This window comes from Callorhinus ursinus, unplaced genomic scaffold (assembly GCF_003265705.2).
Source record: "Callorhinus ursinus isolate GAN/ISIS: 27379988/994484 unplaced genomic scaffold, GSC_fseal_2.0 scaffold15, whole genome shotgun sequence".
NCBI lineage: Eukaryota > Metazoa > Chordata > Mammalia > Carnivora > Otariidae > Callorhinus > Callorhinus ursinus.
In genome coordinates this window covers 34431859-34456846 of record NW_027397077.1, presented here as the reverse complement: position 1 = coordinate 34456846, position 24988 = coordinate 34431859, and the positions used below count along the sequence as shown (strand labels likewise).

General features: G+C 41.2%; 1 protein-coding gene across 8 annotated transcripts in view; it reads right to left on the bottom strand.

Moving 5' to 3' along the window:
- The window catches only part of ITPR1 (inositol 1,4,5-trisphosphate receptor type 1), a 322408-nt gene that overhangs the window by 154530 nt on the left and 142890 nt on the right, over positions 1-24988 (bottom strand). For all 8 annotated transcript variants that reach the window (XM_073901575.1, XM_073901576.1, XM_073901579.1 and 5 more), the window contains 13 exons: positions 23726-23880; positions 17893-17992; positions 16755-16915; positions 16110-16251; positions 14228-14386; positions 11981-12153; positions 10267-10386; positions 9101-9295; positions 6661-6912; positions 5994-6135; positions 5102-5255; positions 3641-3828; positions 549-687 (listed from right to left, as the gene is read on the bottom strand). In XM_073901575.1, coding sequence (XP_073757676.1) covers positions 549-687; positions 3641-3828; positions 5102-5255; positions 5994-6135; positions 6661-6912; positions 9101-9295; positions 10267-10386; positions 11981-12153; positions 14228-14386; positions 16110-16251; positions 16755-16915; positions 17893-17992; positions 23726-23880 — 2080 coding nt within the window. The remainder of the gene's footprint in view (positions 1-548; positions 688-3640; positions 3829-5101; positions 5256-5993; positions 6136-6660; positions 6913-9100; positions 9296-10266; positions 10387-11980; positions 12154-14227; positions 14387-16109; positions 16252-16754; positions 16916-17892; positions 17993-23725; positions 23881-24988) is intronic.

Below are 24988 nucleotides of genomic sequence, written 5' to 3'. Positions count from 1 at the left end.
AGCCAGGTCAACCCAGATCACACTGTCCAGTGGCTCTGGTGTGCACTGTTCCACATTTCTGCCAGTTTTCTACCAACTCACGATCCCCTTAGTAGAGCAGAGTGACGACCTCATGCCAAGCAAGCTCAGGCCTTGATAGGTGGGATTATGTCTATCACCACCACCTTTCCCTGTACACTTCATCACTATTTCTTGGGCAAGGAAAAACTTCCATCATGAGTAAAAGTTGCTGGTAGACAATACATTTTCTTAGAGGGTTTTGGTTTTTTTTTGGCATTTCATGTAACCACAACACTACAACCCTCAGCTGTCTTATGACTAAGGCACTCCAAGATGGAAGGAAACAAGACCTAACCCAGAAGAGATCAAAACTCTTTCAATTATTCTTTTGTTCAAAAAGGATAACGCCCAGGATTTCATTCTTAATTACAATAATCTTCAAAATATTCATATTTTACCCTTTCTTTAGAATGTACTGTTGGAATCCCCAGCTTTTATTAGACCCACACCCCATTCTATGGCTGAAATCCCACTGTGGAATCACTAACCTGGTACATTACTTGGCCCCTCTTGGCTGCTATTTCCGGAGGATGTTTCTGAAGTCTGGGAATTGCTTTCATCAAACTCTCGCTTAAATATACACAGGAGGCAGGAGATCCTATAATCCAACCTCACATTCAAAATAAACTAAAGATTCAAGTGGAAATGGAAACAGATTGGTTACATTAGCATACCACCTGTAACACTTTGCCAAGCCACTGCACTCTGGCTGGGCCTGGTATCTGTTGCATCAATTACCTTAAGCACTAAGTGAGCCAAATATTTGGCTTAGAATTCAACAATTACTTTAACAACAGACTTCCATGGGGTATATCAAGCCTGTCCACAGCACCTTAGCTTCTAGTGCAAACTTCAACATCCAGACAATTAATTTAATAATTGGAACAATAAACCACTCACTCCCTCCTCCATCCTCTATAAAACATTACTTCAGCGAGTAGTAAATGCCAATTCTGGGCCCTGAGAAGGGTGAAGTTGGCTGCTTTAATTTAAAAGAATTAACAGAGAAAAATATGTTTTTCCTACTAGAAATAGGCTTGGTCCATATTTTTCATTTGAGATGGTTTCCTTTGATTTATATACCAACCCTTGGGTTCCCTCTTCATTGACTTCCTACATTCTTTTGCCCTCTACTCTGAAGCAAGGTTACCTTTTCCCTGATTGTTGCTAGAGCCAAAAAAAAAAAAATCAACCACAATACTGTTATTTGAGGACCTTAGTGACATTCTCCCTTCCACTCTCTCCTCATCTCTGCCTTGCGCTCTTGGTGACCTTCCCCAGTCCCAGGGCAGTCACCTCTCCCAGACTGAGACACTGCCTTGGCTTGCCTTCTGAGCTCTTGGTCATTGTTTCCTACTGACTACTGGACATCCCATTTGGGGTCTTCCCAGAGTCTCAAATATAATCAGAGATGAAGTCCTACTGGTGGTCCCACTTCCACCACTTCTCCTAGATTTCTCCCGACTATCACAGCCCTGCTCACATCCTTCTTATCTCCTGCCTTGCCATCACCAGATCCACCTCCCAAAGGTGTTTATTCTTACATTAGTCCCCTGTATAAAAATCCTCAAAGGCTCACTAGAGAATAAAGTCCTAACACTTGGGGCACCCAGAGCTCTCTAGAACCTGGCCTGGTTCTCCCTTCCAACCTCATTTCTGACAACCTCTGTTCCACACACTCCAGGTCTCTAAGGGGACCTTAGAAGGGGAGGTGCTACGGTCCCGTGTGAAGTCATGCCCTCCTTCAACCTGCTCCAAGTTTAAGGGGACTTGAGAATGTCCCCTTATTTCTATACTATAAATCCTGTCCATGCTTAAAAGTGCAGATCAAATCCCACCTCCTCTGTAAAAACCTTTTCTGGTGCTTACTAAATGGATTACATGACCCACCCCTGTGTCCCAGGAGAACACTTTTCTCAGAGTTTCATTTCCTTATTTTCCTATTAGACTGTAAGTCTCTTGTGGATATAATCTCTGTCCAAATCATCTGTGCCTTCCTCCTAGTGGCCAGCAAAGTGCCTTGCATATGGTGGGGGCTCATAAGTATTTGCCAAAACAATGACTCCACCGATCAATTGTTCTAAGACAAGGACAGCGAAAGGACCTGAAGGTGTGATCTAGGTTTACACTGCATCACTGCTGATACACAGTCATGACACTAATGTACTTGGGACGCATAAGCCACAGCCTAAGAAGTCCTTCTCAACTTTTGGTCAGGCAAAAATTCAGTGAGGTTTCTTCTGAGTCATTCTCTATGGCCTTAACTATTTGAGGACTCTCATGAATGCTTTCTAACTATTGATAAAATGTGATTTCAGATTCAAAATACAAATTCTTAAATCTATAAACACTGATAATCACCTATTACATATTCTGGGGTTGGCATTAGGTAGCATGGGATAAAAGAGAAAAGGGGTAACAGTGTTCTTTTTATTAAGGAGGAAATGATTTTGTTGATGAATAAAAATGACCTACGTGAGCAGAAAGGGGAAAACACAGGAGGGTTCTCATACCTAAGACCAATCCCTCTCTCCAGCAGACTGGCTCCCATACCTCCTTTTGCCCAATCCTACAATTATTTTCTCTCTCCTATGTCAACAACTTGTCCCTCTCTAGCTGACTATTCCATTCCACAAACTTGCTATAAACTCCCAACTTAAAATACTACAACAAAAACTTCCTGTGACCAACAATCACCCTTCAGGCACCTCTCCATTTCTCTGTGCATTTTATAGCAAATCCACTCAAAAGAGTTGTTTGCACTTACTCCCTGATTCATCTTCTCCTGTTCCCTCTCGAACCCAACCTATTCCAAAACTTCAGGGTCTTCTCACTGCTGTTCCCTCTGCCTCAGAGACTTTTCCTAGATATCCACATGCTAGCTTCCTCACTTCATTTGGGTCTCTGATCACGTTGCTTTACTAGAGTAGCCCTGACAACCCCATCAAAAACAGTATCCCTGATCCCCACCCCCTGGTGGCCTCCAAACCACCCTAACCCTCCTTTAGATTTTAGTATCTTTAGCACTTACCACTATCTGACACAGTATACCTGTTTAACATGCCTATGACTCCTACCAAAATGCAGGCTCTTTAGAATCAGGAATTTAATCTATGCTGTTCAGTACTGGATCTCCGATGCTTAAAAGTACTTGGCACAGAATCAGCTTCAATAAATATTTGTTGAATAAATGAATGAAAAAGGAAGGGAGGGAGGGAGGCAGGTGTTGCCAAGTTGATGGAGCCTTAAACTAGTTATGAACGATAAGCAAGGAATCCAGCTTTATGTAGAAGCCGAACTAAGTGAATTAGCTTGGGTGAAGACATAAAGGGCAAGGATCATGAAAAGCTAAGGTAACTACAGGAAATTCTGTCATGGCTGGAGGGAAAGGGCACATCGGAAGGGGTATGAGATGATAGTAGAAGGATAAAGACAGCTGGTTCACAAATGGCACTTAACAATGAGCTAAGAATTTATCTCCATTCTCTCCCCAGAAGGTCTAGGGCTTTATCAAAGCAAGGACACAATCCAGATGGTAGCCCTGTGAGCACACTCCTCTCCGCCTCTAACTGATGGTTACCTGGAGTATTTCGATGATCTTCAACTTGGTGTCCATGACCATGATGTCCTCCTTCTCTGGCTCTGCCTGCTTCACGTTGCCTTCAGGGGCGGCAGCCATGGGAGTCATGGGTAAAAAGCCTCCTCCCCGGAGCACCACCTGGGTCATCAGCTCTCCAACCCCGTGGATGGACCGCATTACATTACTGCCTAGAGAGGGCCAGGACAGACCTCAGTCATGACAACATTTCGGGAGACTGCTTTCAGACACCTGGCAGGGGGGCACAGGCTCGAGCATATTATTTAACAAGTCCCTGTTCCAACATATTCTCAGGACCCTAGGAACCAGAAAAGTTTAATACCCATCAAAAATTTAGGGATTCAGGAGTAGTGGAAAATACATGGGCTTTGAAATCCCCAAAGGGGCATTTCTGTGTATTAATTCACCTGCCAAATTTTACTGGTCACCTAGCACATGCTTATTGCCATGCACAAAATTAGGGGTACAGGAGTTAACAAGGCACAAATTGAGTGCTGCTACTAACACTGATTTTGAGTACACTGGATTACCTCTGAGGCTCAGCTTCTCCATCTCTAAAATGAGAATAAAAGAGCTCAATCGGAGGATGAGATGGTGAAAAATATGTGAAATAACAGCACAAGACCTGACAGACAGAGGGAGGTAAGGAGATGTACTTTTTCTCTTCTAGCTGTAGAGACAAGTTCAACAATTATCCAGACACGAGTACCTAGTACGTGCCCACTCTGACCCTAAAAGAGGAAAAAAATACACACACAAAGGCAGATTTTCCTATTCACAGATTGGAAATACAGGTTTGGAATTTATTTCATCATACGCTAATATCATCATTAAATGCCTCACAACACATCGAATATGAGGGTAGGACATGTGTTCTTCAGAGATAAGCATTCAATTTGTTAGATAACTTTCAAATGGTTTGGCAAAATAGACACATAGACTCATATATAAATCTAAAGGAAATCGAGCAAAATGTGAATAATCAAGGACCCAAAGTTGTGGATCTATAGGTGTCTGCGGTGCTATTCTTTCAGCTTTGCTTTTTGTTTGAAAATGTCCATAATGGGGACGCCTGGGGGGCTTAGCTGGTTAAGCATCTACATTCGGCTCAAGTCATAATCCTGGGATCAAGCCCCGCATGGGGTTCCTTGCTTAGCAGGGAGTCTGCTTCTCCCTCTGCTTGCTACTTGCCGTCCACCACCGCCCCCCCGCCGCTCGTGTGTGCTCTGTCTCTGCCCTCATTATCTCAAATAAATAAATAAAATTTAAAAATAAAAAAAGGAAGTATCCATAATGAAAAGTCTAGAAGAAAAGGACAAAAGAGAGGACAGGACCTCACGGGGAAACACATGACAAGAGCAGTAAGGGGAGGCTGGGAGGACGTGTCCCAGGCATGTGGGTGCCAGCAAATTCCACTCCTCTACTTCGCGGCAACACTCTTACCTTTATTCTCTTCTCCTTTTGCCATCTTGCTAATGGGGAAGATGGTTGTCACGTGCACGCAGTCCAGTATGGCCAGGAGGATTTTGGTTAATCGAAGAAGGTCAGAGAAGTTGTAGAAACCGAAGTATATGAGATTCCTAGCTAAATTTACAACCTGTTATATTAAAACAAAAGAGAGAGAGAGAGAGAGAGATGGTATTTCATCAACTGTACCCTTCAGTTTTATGTTGGCTAGCTGATAAATGACTAATTCTGACTCTCGTTATGGTAAGAGAAGGCATATACTTTGTTTGCCATTTCTGATCAAATTTCATTTTGTTTCATAGGAGAAAAAAAATAAGAAACAAAAAACTGCAAAGCTACTGACCTATTTCAATAACTAGCTAATCAGCAACTGACCTAATCATGTGTCTGTGCAGCTTCCCAAAGATATTACAGGGCCAGCCACGTTATAGCCAAAGAGAACACAGGTAACAATAGTGCAATTCTCAGAAATAGAACTCCTCACAAGGAAAGGTGATCTCAAAGAGAAACATTTTAACTCAAAGGTAACAAGGATTTATGTACCTCAAATGATTAATCTGTGACAGATCCCAAACACGGTCTGTTTCTTTCCTGCCATTTTTAAAATAATGTACAGAATATACCTAATATTCTACCATTTCACATGATACAATTCACCCTGGGTGGTACTTCTAAGAGCTTAACTACCATTAAGCCAAGTGACTGGTAACAGTTCTATTTTATTCTGAACAAAACTGAGCTGAATTCCTTTTTATTACAAAACTAGAGTCTCATGATAGAAATCACCACATCCTAAAATATTTTCTATTTACCCGACAGAAGAATGACCAATGAAAAGCAGATAAAAGATCATTTTATCATGAATTACCTCAAAGGTAAGCTTATTTTTCTCCTTATCAGAGAAAGGAAACCTCTGACAAACCACATCTCTTAAATACTCCTCCACAAATTCCATGGTCTGTGCAAACCTCTCCTTAATTTCATCTTTGGAAGTTCCGCTACTATCATAGCTAAAAGAAAAGGAGAAAGAAAAGGAAATCAAATTCCAAGATCTTTGCACTTCGGCCTTCCCCAGCTGCTCCAGCCGCAAAGCCAAGGAGCCCTCCCCAACACGTCGTATCCCACCCTGTTCTCACTTTATTTTTTCCTCCTTAGCACCTATCACCAAGATATGGAATCATTTATCTTGTTTGTATCTCTTTTCCCTAGTGTAGAGATAGTGTTCTGGTTGGTTCAAGATACCTTACTTAGGGCTGACACAAAGTAGAGACACATATTTGTTGAATTAAAAAAAGGGAAAAGATATAAAAAATATAATCATGCCATCTTTTGCATTCTTCCAAAAACAAGTAGTATTTGCCACACACTTTTTAATTTTAAGCTTAATGAAAAAAAAAAAACAAAACAAGACTTCACCTTGCTTCTATGATTTAACTAGACCTAACGTGACCATAAGTGGTTTGTCTACCATGACGCCAAACATTATGAGGTTTTAAAAACATGAGGTCCTGGCAGGAAGAAGGAGCCAGACTCACTCATCAATGGCGATCTCTGAGGGAATCTCAGACCACAGGCGGGCGTATTTCACGGGAGTGACTTGTTCCTGGGGATCTCGGTCCACGTGCATATGAAGCATGAGACGGCAGAAGGACGCCCTTAGGTCATAGGGCAGGTTCTCGTCAGACATGCAGCGGAGAATGAGGTCGACATCCAGCTGGCCTGATATTTCATTGATGGCCAGGTACTGGCGGTCTAGACACATCCTAGCAAAAAGGTTCAACTGGTACCTGGAGAAAGGTAAAGTTATAGGAAGAAATCAGAATTCACTGAGGATGAATGGAAACAGAGCAGGTCAGTCCAGATAGACCCAACTTTCATAGGAGTGACATTTGGTCACCTGAACTTACACATTGACATGCTTAAATGGCTTCTGTACCAGGCCAATAAAAGAACAGTTCAAGCTACACCACTAGTCATATGTGTCCAGCCTGCTGAGTTGGGAGTAATTACGTGACTACTTGATTCCATTTTGCCCTTGTTTATTTTATGAAATAAGCGGAAAATGTTACATCTAAAATGGTTGTCAGCTGTTTTTTTATACAGTATATAAAGACCACATAGAAAATGTTAAAGGTATCTCCCATGTTGAGTCTAATCAGAAATTTTATAATACTCTTAGGATCTTATCTCATATAAGCCTACACTTTGACTTCTACATGAAAAACATGGTGTGCAAAGTAGGGGACCCCTCCAAATGTCTTATGCTTTATTCCTCATCCAACTACATGAGATCTTTGTCACCCTCCATACTGGACCAGGGAAGCACGCTTTCTCATCCACCCTCAGGAGAAGACATATCAAATATTAAAAGAGTAAACAATTCTCATGTGAAATAAGCCAACCACTAGCTTCCAAAGTGGTAAATACTGGCTTCTGAATCTAAAATCCTATTTGTTATCAATAACCACGAGTTGAAAATATTCTCAATCTCACTAGATGCCAGTGAATGCAGATTAAAATATGATTCTATTTCATGCTTATAAAATTAACAAAGATTAAAAAGCATCAGAATATTCAGAACTAGCAAAGACCAGGAGAAACAAAGTTCTCATTTACAACTGGTGGGAGTGTGTGCCAAAATATCCAATCTAGGATTGCTGAGTAAAGTTTAAAAATATGTATCCTTGCCAATTCAACAATTCCGCTCCTGATATGAAATGGAAACTCTCACTCATAGGCACACTTTTGAATAAGGATGTTCCCTGACATGAAAAGCTAAACTGTGGCATACAATGGAATATCAAAGAGCAATGAGAATGTGGCATCATAAAATGGACTACTGCTCAGCTGTCGAAATTAGACCAATCTACCTCCATTACCAAGAACACATTTCAGAAGCAACACAGAATCAATCAGGCAGCCTTCAGAATGGAACAGTACAGGACCATTTACATACATTTCTAGGAACAGCGAAAATACTCTATTTGTTATGAATGCGCACTAATGTAGTAAAATTCGAACACACCGAGAATGTGGAAGGGTACGCACCACACAAATGGAAGGCAGGACAAGGGAACGCAGGAGGTAACAGGGTGCCATAACCATGAAGTTTTACTTATTAAAAAATGCCATGAGCGCTTTGCCATCTTCCCTTCTCTTCTCTTTGCAAAGTTTTTATTGGCTCTCCCCCCTCCCCTTTTCCTCTCCATTGCCTTCCCTGAGGTGGCAGGGCCAGCAGGTTTTAAAACTGGGACCGGGGAGACCTTGGGGCTGAAGGAGGTAACCGGCACAGGTGGACAGTGAGCAAACAGGTACACACCAGGGCAAAGGCCAGCCAGGTTTCTCTGCTGCAGGATGGAGTTACGCACATGGAAAGGTGAAGGCTGCAATAACCCCATGGGTTTTGGAATGGAAGTACTGACATGGACTCACGGTTTCATTATATATTTGTACAGACAGATATAGAAATAGAAACATGGGTGCATGTATATAAATATGCATATATGTGTGAATACACACACTCACTTCCTAGCTCTGTCTGCAAAAGTTCTAGGAGGTTGGCACTGTTGTCCCTATTTTGCAGATTAAAGAACTGGGGCATGCAGAGGTATGTAATCTGACCAAAGTCAAAAACCTCATATGTAGAAGGTCAGGATTTGAACCCAAGCAGTCTGACCATGCAGCCTGACTCCTAACTACTATAACATGCATATACTTCCTGTGCTGCTAAGGGGAAACGGTAACTAGGGGCTGATGCAAGCACCCACTCTTCTGTTGACCTGGCCACATCTGGAAACCAATTTTAGATACTTACTGAGCCCCGTAAGTATCAATGAAACCTTACCCTCCCAACTCCTAAAATACACAGCATTTGCTAGACAGGTGGCAACTCGTGGTTCCTTGGAGCCATCGGACAAACAAGCAATAAATTCTTTTCAGGGCACCCCAACCAAGCCTGGTGGGGCTCCCTGTCACCTGTAGTAGCTGAGGACGTCTCGGTCTTCCTTTTGTCCTTCTTTGGCGTCCTGCGCCAGTTCCCTGACACTCTTGCTGCGAATCTCCTTGCTGCTGTCCCTCCAAAAGAGCCACACCTCCTCTTCATCTTCTCCTGCCTCCAGAGCATTCTCTCCAGTAGAAACACCCTCAAATTCAAAACGAGAAAGAACCAACCTGGACAGTAAGAGGAAGAGGGAAAACTCATTATGTTGAAACACTTGCTAGTGCTGGAATCTAGCTTCACTTTCAGTCTGAAGATAAAATGAAAACCATTCCTTCCCTCAATGGCAGGATCACAAAGAGCCAAACATTAACTTCTTCATATACTTTATCCCAGTGGTTCTCAAGCAGGGTGATTTTGTCTGCCCTGCCCCGCCCCCTCTCAAGGAGACATCCGGCAATGTCGGCAGACATTTTCACATTTGTTTGTCCCAACGGAGTGGGAGGGGTACTATGGGCACCTACTGGGTAGAGGCCCAGGATGCTGCTAAATGCACAGGACAGTCCCCCATGACAAACAATTATTCAGGCCCAAATGTCAAAATGCTCAAGTTGCATTAGTCCAAGCCCCAAATTAAGTTATGCATGAGAAACAAACAAAAAAAATCACTAGCTCAGGGCCTAATTGAGTTTGGGGTTTTGTTTTGATTTGTTTTTTCAACATTGGCCCTATTACTGCCACTGTACTTAGCAGGAAAACGGTTCCTTTGCTAAAAATGAATCACCACTATTACCAAAGTTTCTATGCACCACTAAACACTTTTTGAACAGTGATAACTTAAAAAGCTCTGCCCTACGGTGTCTTAATATCACCGTTGAATTAGCACCTTCAAATTTTAAAACTGATAATCATACTTAAAGAACTTTAAGCTCTTAAAATGAAACTAAGTGTGTGCAAATGCTCTCTGGTGAATACATATCAGTTTTCAACCAGTGTGCAAAGTAAGTGCAGAGCAAACTTCATTTCCCTATCCAAGACCTTTGCCTCAGGCAGATCCCATGCCAGCCCATCCGACTTCAGACCAAGTCTGAAGAATCAAAGGGTTAAGTTCTATTAGTCAGGAGTGCAGGCATCCACTGAGCCACACATTCTCTACCTAAATCCCTTTCTCACCTGTATCTTAAATCCCAAGACCCCCACTCACTTGGTCTCAATCAGGATGTCAGCATTGGTTGGATTCAGCACAGCTTTACATATCAGTTCCTGGGTCACTGGGATTGATTTGTTCATGGACACACAGAGGTCGGAGAGATAATCTAAGAATCTGTCGAGAGAGAGAAGGAGAAGGCAAATAAGACATTTTCTGTAACCAGAGCAGAGGTTTGGCTCTTGGAGCCCAACTCTTTGCAAGTGGACAGATCCAACAGAGCATGGACCAAAGAAATCAGAGGCAGTTTAGGTTTTGGTGCCAGTCTCTACGGCACCACCAGAAACCCAGTCTCTGTAAGAGAGGAAAGAAAGAAAGAAGCAAACAAGGAAAGATGACAGTGGCTGGGGCATACGAGGAAGTGATGAGGCAAAAATACACAAAACAGGGGCGCCTGGGTGGCTCAGTCATTAAGTGTCTGCCTTTGGCTCAGGTCATGCTCCCAGGGTCCTGGGGTCGAGCCCCGCATCGGGCTCCCTGCTCAGCAGGAAGCCTGCTTCTCCCTCTCCCACTCCCCCTGCTTGTGTTCCCTCTCTCGCTGTGAAATAAATAAATAAAATCTTTAAAAAAAAATGCACAAAACAAGATAAGGAAGAAGCTCACGTAAGGGAGCCGTGGGGAAGACGGAGGGGAAGCAGAGAGGCGAGGAAAGGCTCTGAGGCCTGAGTGTCCCAGTTGGAATCCCTGCTCTGATTCTCCTTAATTATGTTCCCATATGCAGTGTGACCTGGGGGGGTTTCTGGACCTCGCTGCGCTTCACTCTTCTCATCTACAGCAGAGGGTAACGTATAACCTCAGAGAACTGTCCTGAGGATTAAATGAGATAATTCATGGCGAGTGCTGACTTAGTTCACTCCCAGGTACGTGAGAATGCTCCACAAACTTTACTTACCTCTGTGGGTGGGAGGAGTCATTTTACAACAACACTATCAGCTCTCTAGTGTGATCATTCACGATAACTATATTATACACTCTTTCCCACTTCTAAAATGTTGTGGATCCCTTTCTTTTTTAAAAATTTTATTTATTTATTTATGTGAGAGAGAGAGAGAGAGAGTACAAGCAGGGGGAGGGGCAGAAGGAGAGGGAGAACATGGGGCTCTATCCCAGGACCCTGGGATCATGACCCAAGCTGAAGGCAGATGCTTAACCCACTGAGCCACTCAGGCACCCTGATCTTGTGGATCTTAATCAGGAGAAGAGGGAAGAGAGTAAGAAGACAGGGAGATATATGTAAATAAGAAAAGACAGAATTCTAACATAAAAACACTCAAGTAACAACTAAGTTTACAAAAGACTCTTACTGATGATATTTGGGGGAGATGTTCTGATAATCAGGGGGTGCTAAACGGTGACTGAGTGGCCAAAACTGTCATTTACTGTGCATCTACTAAGTACCAGGCACTTCCCATGCATTTATTCTCATTCAGTTTTCATAACCACCCATTTAGCATAGAAGGAAATTAAAGCTCAAGGGGAAAGTGAAGGTCACCTAGCTGGTAAATATTAGAGCTAGGATTCCACTATGGGTCTATTCCAATATCATGTTCTTTCCACTACTCATCAAAGAGCCTCTCAAGGCCGGCCTAAAAGAAATCTGTCACTGGCAGCCCTCAAAAAGTAAACCTAACCAAAAGCACCATGACTAGCTGAGTGCCTGCATCTTCAGTGCCCAGAGAGCTTCCGCCGATCAGGTCCACTTCTGCCTCACCTGGGCTCCCTGTTCTTTCGCACCAGACTGACAAACGTGTCGATCTCAGCAGCAGTGATGTGTTTTTCCAGGAGTTTTCGGTTATTGTGAAGCAGGGCGGTGATCGTGTCTTCGGCCAACACATCATAGCCAATCTGCTTCTGCATGAAGCCAAACTGCTTGGCTATGTACTCCTTTTAAGGAAGAAAAGAGAGGTCATCAGAAACAACAAAAGATATTAAGGTTAACCCAAAACGAAGGGCAGTAGCAATAGTCCCTGATGAAAACTATTGTTCATAAGGGAAGTCCTAGTGGAGCATCTTTCCACAACTCTCTAACCTAGGACAGCAGCTGCAAACTCCCCCACATCCTTCATTTCACTAAACCTGCCACACAAATGTAATTAAGCAAATTATCCTGTATGTACAGATGGGCATTTTATTAAGTGCACAGGATAAATATTAATGTGACTTATTTTTCTAAAAGGTCAAAAGCGGTATTTCAGCTCTGATTTTATTACTAATTCAAGAGATTTAACTGTGTGTTACTGCTCTGTACTGCTGAATAAACACACTTAAGCCTACCTAGATATTTAGAACAATATTACCCCATTCTGTTTTCTTTATCTGGGGTGAAAATACATTTTTATAGCCAATGGGTAGCAGAAGCAAGTTAGGAATACCTAAGCCAGGCAATCAGATTCACAGAACATATGAAAACATCTCTGGCTTCTCTCTTTGGGGATCAGACATGACATTCCATAAAAATATATGAGAACTCAGGGAAGCCTCTTGCAGGTATTTGTTTGTTTCTATTCAAAGATATATCCCTTCCCAAGACAGACTATTTGTGTACTGAAAGTTCTAAAAGCCCTTTAAATTTGGCTTAATTTTTTTTTAATTAACTCCAAAATCCTAAAAACTACTCAGGGTGTCCACAGGGGATGCCACTTTTCAGCCCATGCTCAATAAGGATGCATGTTTGGGAATTCACCAGCCTTCAGGGACATACTACTGTCAAGTGGCATAGAATCTATAGATAAAAAGCAAAGACAGTCAATGTAGCAGCAGCGAGAGGGACTGGGTGTTTTCATGTACAAGCAAAATGTTCTGGCACACACCAGAGGCTCTGAGTCATCCTCATCTGAAGATGGCAGAGAGGAAGAGAATAAAATCTCTTTGGCACTATTGGAGTATGGTGTTAATGCACTGCAGGTGGATTTAAAGCCACCAGAGCACCCAAAGACCACCTGTCCACACTAATGAACACAGCATCATAGGTATAAGACACTCTCAATTTCAACAGTAGTAAAAGTCAAGTCAAAAGCTTAGCAATACATGTTAACAAGGTTCTATCTGATACTCTAGAACATTGCCTCAGCTTAACACCACCTTCATGACAAAACTTTAATTACAAGGGGAAGTTTAAATTTAAAGGCCAGATGTCGTGGCAGTCAAAAGTTTACAAACAAAAGCCTTTCGTAACACAATACAGAGACTGGGAGTCAAGGTTATCAAAAGCATCATCTGTGCACCTACAGTACTTCATGTCACAAAGTGCAGGGCTCCTCAAGCTCAGTACTACTGACTTTCGGGGCTGGATAACTGTTTGTTGTCCGGGGATGTCGTGTGCATTCCTGGACATTCCTTCTACCCACTAGATGCCAGCAGCACCTCCAAGTGGTGACACTCATAAGGGTCTCCTGACATTGCCAAGTATTTCCTGGGGGACAAAATTAGTCCCAGCTGAGAACTACTAAATGTGACAACACAGTTCACAGGTTTCCTTAAAAATCTCAAGTTGATGGGAAACCCCAGAGAGATTAGAACCTTTATTTTATGGGGAGAGGGCAATATAGACAGTGCCATGACATACACAAGGACTTCGAATGTCATAAAACATTAGCCAAAACCAAAATAAAGAGAAAGTTACCAGCAGACATGGAGGATGTGGAAGGAAGCAGGAAGAAAAGATTCTGCTCTACCTTTAATATAAACACATGCAATCACTTCCCTAAACCTTAAGGTACGGTGCTATAAAAAAACACTAGAAATGTAAAAAAAAAAAAATCTCACTGAAAGGTGGCTGCAGAAGGGGACTTCTCAGGTATTTTTCTTAGGGACTCTGTCTTTTTCTCAGGCTTGCAAAAATGTGTTTCCTTTCTAAGTGCAAATTTAATAAACTATTCTCTAGCAATTAAGTAACGACCGATATGACTTAAAACTCATGAGGCAAGTATATGAGCTTAGATCAATCCCGAATCCCAACCTGGTTTTTCCTGTAGTCTTGCTGGGAGTGTCTCAGGACCCTGTAGCAGAGCCGGCAGATATGTCTGAAAGGAGCATGCCGCTGGTCCCCAAGCTCCTCCAGCCGCAGCATGGGGCCATCGCCACAGTCCGTGAATGGAGCTTGTAACAACTTGAAGATCTGATTGTGAGAAAGAAGAACAGACACTGCCATCATTTAGAGTGTTAAGGGCTAGCCCTGTGTCCCAAACTAATATAACCTCACAGGTGGCAGGCCTGCACCGGCAACTCTCTCTAGATCAACATCAATAACCTGAATATTATATGCAGTCCATCAACTGGGACTAGCTACTCACTGAATTCAGGCCACCTGGACTTAACTGGTTCTCAAACACTTGCAAGTATGGTGTGAAGGGCAACAGTGAAGAGTACAGACTCTGGAATCAGCAGATTCTAGGCTGAAATCACACTCCTGCATTATTCCCTAGCGGTATAAAGCACAGTCGAGGTAACTTCTGGTTTTCTCCTCAGTAAAATGGAAAGAATACCACCCAGCTCCCCAGGGGGTCCTAAGGACAAAAGGGGATAATAACTGTCAGTTGCATAAATATAGTGCTCAATGAAGGCTTCTGCCATGGAATCCGACCATTCTGGCCCCTCAAGGAATTACTATGGTGGAAAATGAGCATTGGCATGGAGCCTGAGGTCTAATCTGGGAGTCATCCCATGAAACAGCTGGACACGATTTATTCTTGGATGGGAAATCCTTGCTGAAACATGATGGAGTGTTAATAAATTTTGTCTATCATCAACTGACAGAAGAAAAGATTCTCAAATCCCAAGTTCCTATGGAGAACTGTAGGACTAATAACTAATATGTTTTTCTTTGGGGTTTAGTGGCCAGGAATTTCTAAGCCAAGAATATAGCCAATGTATAGCTTTCCAGAACTATATGGTATGCATTTCTGTGCACTTCATCTACCCTTGTCACCTACCCCCCTATAATTTGTCTGTACACCAATTTATTTAAATTTATGCCATATAATGCCATCTATATATGTTCTATAAGCCATTTACTCATTCTTTATGGTAAGATTTTGTGGTGGTTTATAGAGTTCCCTATTTATCAAATACTCCAAATCTCCCAGACATATGAAATAACCTTAAGGACACACAGCACTTGCTATAATTTTTGATGAAAATAAAGTTTTCAGGTGAACTCTTCTCGGAGTTCCTAACAGGTGAATGCTCACACGTTGACATTCAACAAGTGTGTTTTCAACTGAACTGAGCTAAGAAGCCATGAAAAGACACAGGAATCTTAGATGTATATTACTAAGTGAAAGAAGACAGTCTGGAAAGGCTACATACTGTATGATTCTTACTATAGGACATTCTGGAAAAGGCTAAATGATGGAGACAATAAAAGGACAGTGGTTGCCAGGGGGTGAGGGGAAGGAGGGATGAATAGGCAGAGTATGGAGGATTTTTAGGACAGTGAAAATACTCTGCATGATATTATAATGATGGATATGTCATTATACATTTGCCTAACCCCAAAGAGTGAGTGTATAACACCAAGAGCGAATCCTAATGTAAACTACAGATTTGGGGGGATTTTGATGTGTCAATGCAGGTTCAGCAACTATAAGAGATGGACCACTGCAGTGGCGCATGTTAATGATAGGTAAGGTTGTGCACATGTCTGGGCAGGAGGTATATGTAAACTCTGTGCTTTACACTCGCTATTGTTAGGAACTCGAAACTGCTCTATAAAATCAAGTCTGTTTTCTCCAAAAGTCAGTTGATCAAGCGTTCCAGGTGGGAAACATCCATGTCCCTGTATAAGAGCAGGGATCCCACTGATGTCTTACAAAGATTCCCGTACGTCGCATCTCACAAACCTGCTTGAGGATGTTCTGTTCTCTCATCAGCTTCTGCCGTTCTCTGTTGGGCTTGGAGAAGACCACTTCAAGTACATCTTGACCAGAGTTAGTGCCACCAGTGACAAAGTAAACCAAGTCTTCCAGCAGCTTGGTTACAGACCTTAGGGGGAAAGAAGCTATTAGAGATGGGAAATGTTCAACGTCCGATAGGCTGGAAGATTCACCCTGGACGACTCAGGCCTAATGAGCCAGTTAAACACAAGCAGATCCATTCTTCCCAATTTCCTTGAAAGGGACAACCAATCACCAAAAAGCGTAAAATACACACAACACATTATTGTCCACAAAAGGATAACCACCTTCACAAGATAGGAGCCATCAAATTTTATCCCAGAGTAACACTGGCTCCTAACATTTAGTGAGGTAGTTCCAGAAGCAAACTGGAGACAAAGAAAAAGACCAATCTTTTCGACTTTAGAGACTTTCAAAGAAGTGAATGTGGTTTTTGAAAACCACAAGTTGAAGCCACGTATAAATGCTAAGGCCTGCTCCTCTCATACAAGGACGTTCAGAGTTGGCGTTTTCTCTTTCTGCAAGCAAGAGATTTAAAAAATCCACAGTGGCTGAGGATGAGTGTGTCTGGTTCTTGTGGGAAGACCTCACCTTCTTTCATTCTGGGTGATGGTGCCCTTCTCCAGCTTCCCAGCTATGGAGCCCAGCACCTTGCTGGCATCATTGGCAAAATCCAGGTCCCGAACCTCAGCAGGGGAAACTGGAACTATGGCAAATGCTTCCTTATCCTCTTTCACAGGGGAGGTGCCGATCTGAAAAGCAGAAGGGTCTTTATGGAACTGTCTCTTGGACTGAGAGAGCAACACATTAATCAAACACTATATTTACGGGACACTGGGCTATCCAGAGAGCTGGAGCTATCTTGCAGTTCAAATTAACTAGACATAGAGAAACATCTGGAAGGAAGCACCCCAAATCATTAACAGTTGTTACCTCTGGAGATTCTTATGATGGGGACGTGTGAGGCAGAAAATAGGCTCTGGTATCACTTTATACCTTCATTTGTTAAAGGAAGCATGTTAAGACTTGTAATTTAAAAACATGCTTATAAATACATAAGGAAAAAGCAAATGAGCAAAGTGGTAATTATTGACTCAGAGGATAAGGGTAGACAATGTACCATTCCTTCAGTTTTTCTATATACCTGAAAATGTTCATAAAAATAGAAGAAAAAAATTCCAGTGACCTCCCCCCTCACTAAAAAAAAATGTGACAGCATCATTTCACTTTTTAAAAACAAAATCCCTATGTTTGTGAATTTATGCTCTATGACCCTAGAGAAGGTAGTGAAGGAGAGGGGGGTTCAGGGAGAGAAATTAAAGGGGCTGAGAGAACTTTCAAAAAAAAAAATAAAAGTATATTTAAATACACAGAGAGAAAAGAAATAATAAAGATTGGGGAAAACCGACTAGGTATCTGATGTGCCTCAAGGCATAAGCAAACATTCTCCCAGCCAAAAATCATCCTTCAGATAGACATGAAATCCAGACAATTGCTCAACTTTTAGGGCAAAAGCCATGGAATAAAGAAGTTCTGGTTATTTCAAAAAGCCTGGGCTTGCTTTAGCCAGGTCCCTTGGAGAGAATTCTTTCACTACATTCAAGTCTGTCCATGACCACACACTGGCCAAGCCAACAAAATGCAGTCCCTACGCCCCCATCTGTTCTCAAAGAAGCCCTTTCATTAGGGAACACAAGACCAAAGGAGGCAGCCAAGTTCCAGAACTTACTTTCAGCATCACAGGTTTTTCTTCTTCCTTGTCGATGGGGATATTTGTGCTGTGAACCCAGGTATTAGTGCACAGGTGTCTGAGCCGGACATAGGAGTTTCTAAAGGGGGAAAACAAAGGATTTGGGAGACAGGAATTTTTAGGTTTTCTATAGCCACTGGCCTAGAATACATTCTATCCAAAAAAAAAAGGATACCAAAATGGTGTTTTGCTATATACACAATACACACAATATAGACTGAGAAGCAAATGGCTGCACACTGAGATATGTTCTAGTATATTTACAATAAGAAATCATTCATCAGGATTCTAACATTGGGATATGCTATATTTCTAAATATAAGATCACTCCTATGAATGAGTATCTCAGAACAAACTGAGGAGGCAAAGCAACAAGTATTTCCTGAGTTATATTAATGCATACCATGAGAGGTGATAAAGCAACATGTGAAATTTTCATATGGATCAAAAAAGCAAAAAATAAAATTACTAGGATAAATATGAGTTAATATTTAATAATCTTGTGGTAGGAAGGTCCATAAATTTTAAAAGTCAAAGATGTATACATCTTTTACTACAGTTTAAATTTTATATCTTCTGTAAAGCAAAACAAAAACAAAGACAAAAAAATCAGGAACAAAGCTGAAAGGACAACCTGGGAAAATGAAAGAATACCACATAGCATAAAAACGTTATTAATCTGCATTTATAAAGAGATCTTTAAAATCGGTAAGAAAAGAACATGAATACTGGAAATGAAAATGAGACTAGGACATAAGCCAGTAATTTAATAAAGCAATATAAATGGCCAATAAACTTGGAAGTGTACATTCAATCTCCTTAGTATAATTTATATAAATTAAAACTATGTATCATTTTACTCTACCATATTCCAAAGATCTTAGAGACTGACATAACCCAGTATTTACAAGAGCTTAGGGAAATCACCTCTCCTCACACTCCTGGTAAGAGTGTAAACAGGTGAAACTCTGCAAGGGAGTCTGGCACTTTACAAAACAAGTAAAATGTATCTACCTTTTCACCTAGCAATCCCATTTTTAGATTTTTCACTTAAAATGGCAGCCCAAGTACAAACTGGGGCATAGAGACATTCAACAAAGCATTATCTACAAGAGCTGTGAACAATCCAATGTCTCAATAATGGACTAGTTAATTGTAGTACATACACTAGAATACTAAACATTTAAGGTGATTATAATCCCTATATACTTGGAAATATGTACAGAACATACTCAGTGAAAAAATGTTAAAAACAGCTTATAATTCTATTTATGATAAACCATATACATGTTATCTGTGTGCCCAGAGACCTGTCTAAAACTACATAAACCATAATGTTAACAGTGGTTATCTCTCAATAGTTAAATTTTATGTAATTTTTATTTGCTTTTTTGCTCTCTGTGATGTTAACAATTTTTGTTTTTTTTTTTACAGTGAACATGGATAATTTTACAATGTTTTTAATTTGCTTTAAGGAAGCAGTAGAAATAATGGCATAATTCTTGCATCAAGAATCTACCACATTAGTGAGACAAGATCAATGAACACCAAGCAATACTAAGTAATGGGAAATGCACATTAAAAAGCATTAAGTTGGCAGACAGTCAAGGTGAGTACTGAAGGACCTTTAGAGGAGGAGATGAAGGAAGCTTCAGAAAGTCATGGAAGTTTTTTGTTACAGAAAACTGGACTTGGAACTTTGAACATTGTTGGACCTGGGGCAGACAAGGGGTCCTTGCGTTAGGGACATCATTTGTGTTAAATGGAATTTAGAGCAATGGTAGAGACATGGAAAAGGGGTGAGGGTGGGGAGAGCCTCAAACCAGACACCTATCTTCAGTACATCCTCTCTGCCTTCCGCTTTCCCTCATTCTAACTGCCCTGAATGCTGTAAGTAAGGGCAAATGCAGTGATATTTACGTAAAATAGAATGCATACAGGTCAAACAACATGACCAAGAAATCTGACAGAGATTTGTAATTCTTTTTCTTCTGAGTGTGACTTGGACTAATTTTCTTAATTTCAAAGTATAACCAAAGCTTGGAGCTTAGCTTTTAATTGGATGATTACATTCTATAAAGTTCTAGGTCAAATTATATTTAAGACACAAAAGTCATTCTATCAATTCATCCCAAGTCCCATTCCCAATCCTTAACTTAAAAGCCATGAGATCAGGACAATTACAAAACAGCCACAAAACCGGATGCTCTCCCAATATTCATTTAATTCCTCTATTTTACATATATTGCAATCTTATTCTCTTGTTTAGTATATCCAGGATTTGCCATTATCCTTTTCATTTTGGCTTGGAAAGATTCTTTTAACCAGTAACTATCACAAAAATTCTTTTGCTGATACCATTTCCGAGACATTCATTTATCTACTTTCAGACTTCCTGATCTTCAAACAAGCAATATTTAGCACAACTTTAAGATGCAGGGGAATGAGTGTACTACTCCTAAGGTTTTTTTATCCCTCCACAAGACCAATGAATAAGAAGGTCATTCAATTCTGGCTCCTGGGTTGCTGGTCAAAGGCAAGAATGGATAAAAATCTTTAAAGTCCAAGATAACTGGTAACTAACACTGGTAGACCATACCAGACACTTTTTCCATGGTAAATACAAGACTTGCCTTGTTTAAGAGTTTAGAATCCATCTACCTATGGACAACTGTCCACCAAGAGTTTTCCAAAAGAGAAACAGAGATGAATCGAAGTGGATATAGAAGCAGAGTCTCTAACCAGCCAAAGCTGCTTGGCCATCTGACCTCAAATCTTGGACTCAACTTCCCCCTTCCTACAGGATCATATGGATTTCCAACCCATTGGGGAATAGGGCCAACTAGCACCTTACTCCCCTTGCCAAGGGAATGCCAGGAAGCACCTTCTAATAAAACAATGTGATATTTCAAATCACAGGGTCCCTGTTCTTTGCTATCCCTCACAAACTAAAATATTTAGCATGTAATATAAATGCCATTCCCTTGTCTCCTGGGAACCTAACCAAATTCATTAAATAACTACCAGAACAGAGGACAAGACAAATGGAAAATTACTTAAACCAAAATGCAATTGGGTTCTATAGACCTGTACTTATCTAGTTAACAAGTCAATGAGAAAGGAAGTTTTTAAAAAGCTATCTACTGGAGTGCCTGGGTGGCTCAGTCAGTTGAGCATCTGACTCTTGATTCCAGCTCAGGGTCATGAAATTGAGCCCAGGATTGGGCTCTGCACTCAGTATGTAGTTCCCTTGGGATTCTCTCTCTCCCTCTGCCTCTGCCCCTCCCCCCTGTACTCACACACACACACTCTCTCTCTCAAAATAAATAAAATCTTAAAAAACATAAAAAGCAATGTACCATACTACAAACCATATTTTAAAGGGATCTCAAAATGGATCAAAGCCCTAAGAGTAAAGAGCAAAAACTATAAAACTCTTAGAAGAAAACATCAACAGAATTGTTTGTGACCTTCGAATGGGCAAAAGCTTAAGCAATCAAAGAAAAAACAGATAAATTGGACTTCAACAAAATTAAAAACTTTTCTACTTCAAAAGACACCATCTAGAAAGTGAAAAGACAACCTAGAGAATGGGAGAAGATTCTTGCACATCACATATCTGGTAAGGGGTTTATATCTAGAATAAAGAACACTTAAAACTCAATAATAAAAAGACAACTCAATTTTTTAAATGGGAAAAATTCTCCTAAGATGATACACAAGTGGCCAAAAAGCACATGAAAAGATGATGAACATTATTAGGCCTCACAGAAACACAAATCAAAACCACAATAAGATACCACTTCACACCTACCAGGATGGCTCACATAAAAAACAGTAATAAGTACTGGAGAGAGAGAATGTAGAGAAATTGGAACCCTCACACACACATGGCCGGAATGTAAAATGGTGCATCCATGTTGAGAAACAGTCTAGCAGTTCCTCAAAAGGTTAGACAGTTACCATATGACGTAGCATTCCACTCTTAGATACATACCCAAGAGAATGAAAACTTATGTTCCCCCCCCCAAATGTGTACACAAATGTTCACAGCTGCATATTAGCCAAAAAGGACAAACAACCCAAAAGGCCATCAGGTAATAAGTAGATAAATATGGGGTGCCTGGCTGGCTCAGTCAGCAGGGCAAGCAAATCTGAGATCAGGATCATGAGTTCAAGCCCCATGTTGGGCACAGAGATTACTTTAAATAAATAACATTTTTTTAAAAAAGAATGGGTATTAACCCTTCTTTTAGAAAAACAAAATATGAAAAAATAAGTGAATACAACGTGGTATAACCACATAATGGAATATTATTCAGCAATAAAATAAAATGAAATACTAATACATGCTACAACATGGATGAGTCTTAAAAATACTAAGTGAAATGAGCCAGCCACAAAGGACCACATGTTACATTTATACAAAATGTCCAGAACAGGCAGATCACTAAAGACAGGACACAGGTGAGTCTAAGGCTGGAGATGGAACACGGAGAAATGAGAGTGATGGAGAAAGGGAATAGTGTTCTTTTTGGGGAAAAATGTTCTAAAACTGTGATGATAGCTGCCCGACTCTGCCCATCCCCTAAAAACCACTGAATTGAGCACTTTAGGTGAATTGTATGGCATAGGACTTACATCTTAACAAATCTGTTATTTAAAAAACAACAACAACAAAAAAGCAGTCTAAATCAGGAGTTCCAACCCTGGAGAATGCAAAGCTGTGCACATACTTGAGATTTTCTAGAGAAACATGTCTAGCTCTCCCCAGATTCTCAAGGAATTAACAACCCAGCAAAGTTTAAGAACCAAGTAACCCTTTACTGGATGGCAATGGAAGGCCTCCTTGCAATGTAAAATCTCTTCTACGCGGACACTGTCCTCGTTCATCACTCCGACAGCACGAGAGAAGCTTCTCTTCTGCTGATGGCACCCACACTGCACTTACAGTTTCACCGACAGGTTAAACAGGGAAAGGGCAAGGACACACATGACTAACGAAACACAAAGTGGTACTCAGGGGGAAGGGCCATGTGTAAAACCTACAGGTGCCAATGAGAATTGCCCCCAACAACCCTGTCTGTCTTCAACATTTAAGACTTTGGGCTCTGCAAAAGGGATTGGCTGACGTGTGATGAGTTGCTTCAACTCTCTGAGCTTCAGTGTCTTTATCTAGAAGAAGGGGCAAATAGTAATACCTAGCTCAAGGGGCGGGGGGGACGAGGTGGTTGTGAAGATGAAATTATGTAACACAAATAAAAGTATTTAGCACTGAACATGGCATGTAGTCAGCACTCAATAAATGTAAGTCATTATTAATAATGCTGCTGATTTTGGTGTTAAGCATGAGTTTTTATCCCCCTTAGAGTCCAGTTATTCCTTCCACCAAAATGCATTCTTATGCAAACAAACTAAGAGTCACATTTAACAAAATAACCAAAGAACACTGATCTGACTTCTCAATACTCTACTACATACTCATTTTCCAGAATTTCTTTACAACTGTTTATTCAGTTGACTAGGAGACCTCAAGTTTGGGAGTGAGGACATGAGTAGAGGAAACTAGAAATATGGAGCTACTTGAGCTTACAGTTTGACTTGTTTACCTAAATAAAGCACTTCTTATCCAACTCCTGAGAACTTGTAATTAATGAGCCATAAAAAAACCAGCTGACATTCCAATGGGCAACCAGAATAAATCCTTTACAAATGCTTCAAAAAAGGCAGTATGATTTAGATTCCAAAAAGCCCAGCCAGGTCACATACACCAGCTCTGACTCACTCGGGATAAGCCATTTTAGAATCATACCTTGGAACAAGGCTATCACCTCCACGGAGAGTGGTGGGGTCTAGTTCAAAAATGGAGGAGATGTCATTGCCTTCAGGCACAGAGACCAGGGAGTACACCATCTTTTCTTGAGCATTTCGCAACCTGCTTCGAGAGGCATCCTGATCAGGGTCCACCTGAGGAGGAAAAGTCATCAAGTCATGGATTCTGCATGTCAGACCCTTCCCTCACTACAATCACTGCACAGTCCACAGGAACAGGGAAGAAATAATAGCGAACATCAGCAGTTGGCAGGAAAAGAACCACAGTTTCAGAGCAGTTATGAAAGATGATAGTCGGCCACCCACGCCAAGAATATTTACATTCTACCTCCTTGTGTTGCAATAAAAATGTTTAAACAATGCAGGGTTACAGTAACAGATGTCCATGGAAGGAGTGCTATATAGGTGATGAAGAAGTCCGTATGGCTACATCCGTCTGCAGTAGTTGGAAGAGAAAAGCAGCTCTTTGAGAAAACTCATCCTGTGGATTTGGTTATGGGTCATTGTGTTAATCTACGGTTAAATGGTCTAGCAATAATATGATACATCTACTTCCCAGGAGAAAAAGTAAAATAAAAGAAGTCTGAATCCAAGTGTTCGTAAGCAGAGATCCCAGTGTGGCCAAGAAAAATATTTGAGAAGTCAGACTAGCCCTGAAAAAAATGTTCGTAATTAATCAAGGAGCGCTGCCGATGACAATTCAGGGGAAAAGGGGCCTCTCTTGCTATGTAAGGGATTTGGCGGAGGCTGAAGAAAATCTCTGACAGTTAAGACTAATGAACAATGACGAAAGCTGTCCTGAGAAACTATAAAAACACATTCTCGGCTCCAGAGCCCGTCTGCCTGAGCAGATTTAAGCAGCACGCTTAGACTGTCATGTCCTCTCACAGGTTTTGCAAGGTGTCTTCCAGCACTGTGACTCTACGTGGGATTATTTTTAATTTTTAACGTCCTTGCAAGAAGACAACATCCACTTGCATCTACTGGGAAAATCACATTTTCTTTGTCACTAACTTGCTTTGCTTGGGCTGAGGCACTGACTCCTTTCCAAATGGGGAAGGGATAAAATGAAATCAAGTTCAACAGGCAAAGGAGAGAGCGTGAGAGAATTTATTTCCAGGGCCTGACATCTGAGATTGCAGGCAACAGTCTGCTCTAGGAGTTTATCGGCAGCCCCAACTTTTGTCTGAGAAAAGGAAGAAGGGAATGGGGGCGAGGGCGGGGAGAGGGGGGTGGAGGGAGG